This window comes from Lactuca virosa, chromosome 5 (assembly GCF_052849685.1).
Source record: "Lactuca virosa cultivar CGN04683 chromosome 5, Lactuca_virosa_CGN04683_v6, whole genome shotgun sequence".
In the NCBI taxonomy this organism is placed as follows: Eukaryota; Viridiplantae; Streptophyta; class Magnoliopsida; order Asterales; family Asteraceae; genus Lactuca; species Lactuca virosa.
The window spans coordinates 189,645,884-189,652,086 of NC_136430.1; the positions used below are offsets into that span (position 1 = coordinate 189,645,884).

The 6,203-nt window shown below is 34.4% G+C and overlaps 1 protein-coding gene across 1 annotated transcript; it reads left to right on the forward strand.

The window, feature by feature from the left end:
* The first annotated feature begins 477 nt into the window (after positions 1-477).
* LOC145114186 (putative serine/threonine-protein kinase At1g01540) lies at positions 478-4,376 on the forward strand. The gene is made up of 5 exons (XM_079050180.1): positions 478-1,654; positions 1,826-1,941; positions 2,716-3,259; positions 3,436-3,535; positions 3,835-4,376. The coding sequence occupies exons 1-4, from the start codon at positions 566-568 to the stop codon at positions 3,472-3,474; spliced, it is 1,788 nt and encodes a 595-aa protein (XP_078906306.1). The 5' UTR covers positions 478-565; the 3' UTR covers positions 3,475-3,535; positions 3,835-4,376.
* The last annotated feature ends 1,827 nt before the right edge of the window (positions 4,377-6,203 follow it).

Genomic DNA, 6,203 nt, shown 5'->3' on the forward strand with positions numbered 1-6,203 from the left:
CGGAGCATCATAACGACGAGGGGGCGGTGTTCCCCATGTTCACGGTGTTAAGATGCAGACAAGTCGGCAATATAGAGCCATAACCTGCCCACAACCCAAGGGTCTACTAGTTAAATTTCTAAATTTTTTCTCTAATTAAACTCTTTTTCAAGGGAGTTGTTAAATCTGTAATTCTATAGTTAGTTTACGAGTTTTGTGACATTTTCTATATGACTAGTATCACCCCGTTTCTAAAATCTAAATAATAGAAGCTATATGTTGATGTAATAATTCGACGGAGCTGAATCCACAAATAAAATAATCAATAAAAAAAAGTGAAACTCCTGAACTAACATATTAATTGTTCAACATGCTTCATCTCAATTATTGGTCCAAACAAATAAATAATAAAATAATAAGAAATCATATCCCAAATGTAATTAAAAAAAAAAAAAAAAAAAAAAACTAAAACTTTCACATGCCCTGGCTAATGACTGTCTAACACCACTCCTTATCCATGGTTATTTTAATAACACTCCTTTCCAAAAGTTTGAACATCTTAGAATCCGTTTCATCCTAACACATAATGGATGCCTTCCTTAAGGATTTTCAGTATCTTGAAATCGGACTTGAAGAGATAAAGTCGGCTACCAACACCTTTGATAAAAGCAAACTTATCGGAGAAGGTGGATTCGGGAAAGTATACGAAGGAGTAGTCACTCACTCCAAAGGGCAAAGCATGGTTGCTTTCAAGCGTTTGGATAGTACTTGTGGCCAAGGAGACCCTGAGTTCTTGAAAGAGATCCTAATGCTTTCTCGTTACACACATGAAAATCTCATCTCTCTCTTGGGATTTTGTAACCAGAATGGTGAGAGGATCCTTGTGTACGAGTATGCATGTCATGGAAGTCTTGATCGCCATGTAAGAAGCGTTGCTCTCACATGGAGACAACGTCTCATGATATGCGTTGACGCTGCAACCGGACTGTGCTACCTTCATGATCCCAAAGAGACACGCGAAAGAGTTATCCACCGTGATATAAAAAGCTCAAACATTCTACTCGATGAGAGTTGGAATGCCAAAGTTTCTGACATGGGACTTGCAAAAATAGGACCCGCTAATCAAAAGCAGACCTTTCTTGTCTCCAATGTTGCGGGTACCTTGGCATACGTAGATCCGATCTATATGGAGACGAGCATCTTAACAAAAGAGTCGGATGTATACTCTTTTGGGGTGGTCTTGCTAGAAGTATTGTGTGGGACACTATGCTTTGAATATAGCAATAATGGTACTCGTAAGGGTTTAGTTAGAACCTGGAAAAAGAGCTACAAACTAAAAGACTTTGAAAAGATTATCTTTAAAGACATGAAACAACAGATGGATCCGAGGTCATTGGAAAGATATTCATCTATTGCCTATCAATGTTTGAAGAAATCTCGTGAAAAACGGCCAGAGATGTATCGGGTTGTGGAAGAACTTAATATTGCGCTTCGGTTTCAAGAGAATTTTGAAGAGGTTGAACCAGAAATGAACTATGAAGAGGTGCGTAAGTCAGCACGGTTTAAAAAAACAAAAGAGATTTGTAAGACCGCAGTCCCTTCTCTAGCACACAGATCCGACGAGGAACTAAAGATCCTTCTTGTCGAAGGAATTTTCCTTAACCAGGGCAAAACGGTAATTATATATACTGCTACTTTAGACGTTTTTATTTATTTTATGAGTGGTAAATTATGATTTATTGGAATGTTTATTGCATAATTATAACTTGAAAAACCAAGTAAATCTCTACTCTCCTAAATCTAACTTAATCGACCTAACTTCAACTGTTTTAATTTTAATGGACAGTGGTTTTGTTTAAATAAGAATGGAGAACATTGTGAAATGATATCCGCACAAGAGTGTTTCTATCCTATTATCCTTAAACCTCGAGTTACTGGATTTTATGCCAAGGAAAAAACAAGGTAAGTTAGTCCTCATCTTTTTATTATTGGGTCCATATATATATATATATATATATATATATATATATATATATATATATATATATATATATATATATATATATATATATATATAGAGAGAGAGAGAGAGAGAGAGAGAGAGAAGTTCTTTTGAAAAGGAAAAAAATTGTGAGAACTTAAGAACTCTTAACCTTGAGAACTTAAGAACTCTTAACCTCGACGTTACTTTTCAACACCAAAACCACAAATAGTACATGTGTACGTTCAATAAAAAAGATTTGACGATTTTTTAAAAAAAAAAATATTTATATATATGCACCGTTGATACGTGCATGCATATATGCATCCGCAGTCCATATGACTGTTAATGCATTCATACATATCTACGTCCACAGTCCATATGACTGCTGATTCATATATATCATTGATGCATATTTGCGTTCGTAGTCCATATGACTGCTGACGTGTAGTTTTTTAGTGTTAATGGATTGGTTCGGAACTTCTAATGGATTGGTTCGGAACTGCCGACGACATTTTCGACTTTTAGCGACGGACCTATACCGACGACTTTTTACAGACCACATGTCGTCTGTATAAGCTTTAGAGACGACAAGTCGTCTGGACAGAGTCCAAAATTGTCGTCTGCATAGGCTCGATCCTTGTAGTGTTCGCACAATAATTCAACTATATATATATATATATATATATATATATATATATATATATATATATATATATATATATATATATATATATGTTTGCATCTTTGTGCAGATTTGAAAAGTACATGAATACAAAGGTTTGTTCTGATTTCAAAATACGTATCAGAACACAGTATTTGTCGCCACAGGTCACATATGCAATAAACCTTGTGTTCTGTTTATACGACTCTGATTCTACCAATTCACGTCTCAATTACATTCTGGCTGGGGAAACAGAATCTTTGAGCTTGTACTTAGCAGATACGAGAGGAGATGGATGGTTGACAGCTGAATTGTATCAGTTTACTAGCGACAATAGAAATGTTGATCTTGAAATTACGTTTAAATGTTGGAATGAGTTGTTAGTAGAAGGCATTGAGTTTCAACCCGTGGAGATAGTAAGCCAACAAATTCTGGAACATCAAGTATTAGAGGATAAGAGGGAGGTATATATGCAGGAGGACATGTCTCATTTAGATGCATATTGGAAAGAAAAATTACCAAGTGATTATGAAAACATAATTAAGTGGTCTAAAGATAAGTTGCATTGGGAAACAAAGAAGGAACTATATTCTATTCTTTACAAAGGGTTCCCTATCCAGATCGAAGGCGAAGAGGTAGATTTGTTATACCGGATTCACTCCTATCATTTGTGAGACGTTCTTGAATATCACTTATTTTTAATATATAGCTGTTGTGATCCTAGTAGATACTGATGGTGGTTGTAGGGTTCAAAGTTGAAAACTCCATAATACCCAAACAAATACTTACATAGATATTGTTAATTTGACAGTGGTTTTCACTTGACAAAGACGGGAGCAATGTCTTATGATACCAGCAACAGTGGCTTTGAAAAGAAAAAAGTGGAGTTGGCGCTCTTTACCCGAATCAAGGTTCTTTCCAATTATGTTGTAACAAAGTCTATGTTTTGCATACATGAGTAATTAAAAGGATAAAAATATATAGCTCATATATATTGTTAACATGCAAACTAGGGTCTTGAAGTGAGTTAGGATTCGACTAATTTAAAAATTATAGGTTGGTTTGCACCTAGGATATTCTAGTCACTCTACAGTCTAGATCTTCTAGTACCCATTGTGCTTCTCCATTATCAAGAAAACAAAAACCACCACTTATGATTATGTTTTCTTGTTCTTTTAGCATTTCTATTGAACAGCGTATCTTTTTGCAGATTTGAAGAAGTCGCTTTTGATCCTACTTGGAGCTTTACTATACGCTGCACTACGTCCAATATGCTATCAGCTCAAACATGTTATGGAGCTTACCTTGTTTACAAATTACAAGAAAACCATTCTGGATTTGAGCGTCCTTTAAAGGTGACGATGACTAGTCATTTCTCTGATACATTAATAATCTCACGATATATCTATTTGATTAGTCCTCAAACCCCAGTCATCAGACGAAGGGCTTATGAAAATACCCACAACCCATTGAATAGACCCAAAATAAAAGGCCTACCACAACAAAGGAAAGATGGTTGGATGGAGGTACAAATAGATGAACAACTTACACAAACTCCCTCGAGTTTTGTAAGACTTTCAGTCAACTTTCCCCCTAACCAGTCGCTTAAAGGTCTTATTGTGCAAGGTATTGAGTTCAGAGTTCAGACCATGTAATTAGACACGATATTGTAAAAGGCTCTCTTATTTAATTATGACTGCTTGCGGATAAAAATATTTGTTTATAATTTACTTTCTAATTCTTTCTTCTTAATTTCTTCAGAATACGTGTCATAAATTTACCTTTAACCAACAAGGAAAGAGTTTGGTAAACCTAATCCCACTTAATTAGCCCCATTTTTTTATTCATTAATGTGATTCATATTATTAACTTTAAGAAGAAACCACACTATATGATCTGAAATGTGAATCGTTGCCAACATGCTATCAACTCGCTACTTTCCAGGAATTATAGCCATACACTCAGAAGCAATCACTCAATAATCGGTGTATTCATGAACAAAAAGAAACTCAAATGCTTTCCTAGAATTTCTGTAGTGTAACTCTTCAAAATGGTTTCCCAGTTCATAAAAAGATTATCCGATCTCTTTCCCACTACTCTTTTATATTATTCTGTCATAAAAAACGATATAATGTAAAATGGCTAAAATGCCCTTCCACTCAAAGATGACCTTTATTAGTTGAATTCTCCTTTCAGCCCCTTCTAGAATACTTGGTGTAATGGACATGCAACACAACATACTATAGGGATAGGATCTTTATTATTGTCAAATTTATACCAAAAGCATCATGGACCACAAAAAAAAAATAACTTTAGCGATGACACATGGTGTCTCAATGCTTCTAGAAATTGCTGCTAATACCTTTAGTGACAACATGTCGACGCAAAAAAGTCGTCTCTATTACTTCGTGCCTAATACTCATAATTCGTCACTGTTAGCATTGTCGAGAAGGTTCTCGAATGTAAAACACTTGTTTAGCCTATGTAGCAAATATGAGTTGATATTCGTTGACCAATTCGCGTTGTGGGTTGATTCTTGTGAAATTATTATCAAATAAAACTTCTTCAGTATCGAACCGCTTGCAATGAAAAAGTACAATAGACTAATTATGAGAACAATGCAACTTGATAATCTCTTCTAGTTGACCATAATATTTACGCTTATTTTCTCCCTCAGCTAGAACCCAAGTATTGTGTTGTTCGTTGGGTATCACGGATAAGTACCAGAAACCAAACACTATTTGCTACACAAGCAGTGTAGTTAAAGGAATTCACATGCGCATCAATTAAAATAATGGATAACTCCTTGTTAAATTCTGGAGATTTTTGTTTTTGTATATCATAGACCTTGTGAAGGAACCATTTAGGTTCACAAAAAAACAAGAAAAGATATAAAAGTGAACAATTATCAAATTATATAAAAATTTTACTTATATAATTCAGAGTAGTAAAAATAACAGCGAGAAGTGTCATCTTGACGTAAGTGTAAATGTACTTGTAATCCGAAACAAGTATGGATGTTGATTCAATTATGAAATATAAGTTTAAGTCAACATGATTGCGTATTGTATACTCTTCAGTTTTATTTTATTTATATAGAACACTACACTTAATCCTGATCTAAGAGTAAATCCTTATACTACATAGTTCTATTCTAACTCGTATATAACCAAAAATATTACCGATATGATTTGTGTGAAACTCATACTTGTAATCCGACACAAGTATTCATGTTAATTTACTTATAATGAATAAGTACAAATCAATATATTTTCGTGAAGTGGAATATTAAGTTTTTATTCTATGTAATGAAACACTAACAATTTGTTTAACATTCTAAATGTGAATCTTTATACTACATACAAACTTATCTTAGTCTGTATTTAGTATTTTCGTATATAGGATCTTGAACCCGGCTCCGTGAACCAAGCCATATGAATTGAACCCGGCTCCGTGAAGCACACAAAAATATCTTTGGTGTTTTTTGTCCTAACGACGCTTTATCGAAGTCGTGATAAAAAGAGTAGGATAAAAACAAGAAATTGCTGTCCGTTTTTTCTCTTCAAACGACGGTTGTAT

What these genes read in the sequence shown, in the direction of transcription:
- LOC145114186 (XM_079050180.1), top strand. Translation starts at nt 566, where the DNA reads ATGGATGCCTTCCTTAAGGATTTTCAGTATCTTGAAATCGGACTTGAA. An exon ending in TCCTTAACCAGGGCAAAACG is followed by an intron (nt 1,655 to 1,825) that starts GTAATTATATAT and finishes TTTAATGGACAG; the next exon opens with TGGTTTTGTTTAAATAAGAA. An exon ending in TATGCCAAGGAAAAAACAAG is followed by an intron (nt 1,942 to 2,715) that starts GTAAGTTAGTCC and finishes ATCTTTGTGCAG; the next exon opens with ATTTGAAAAGTACATGAATA.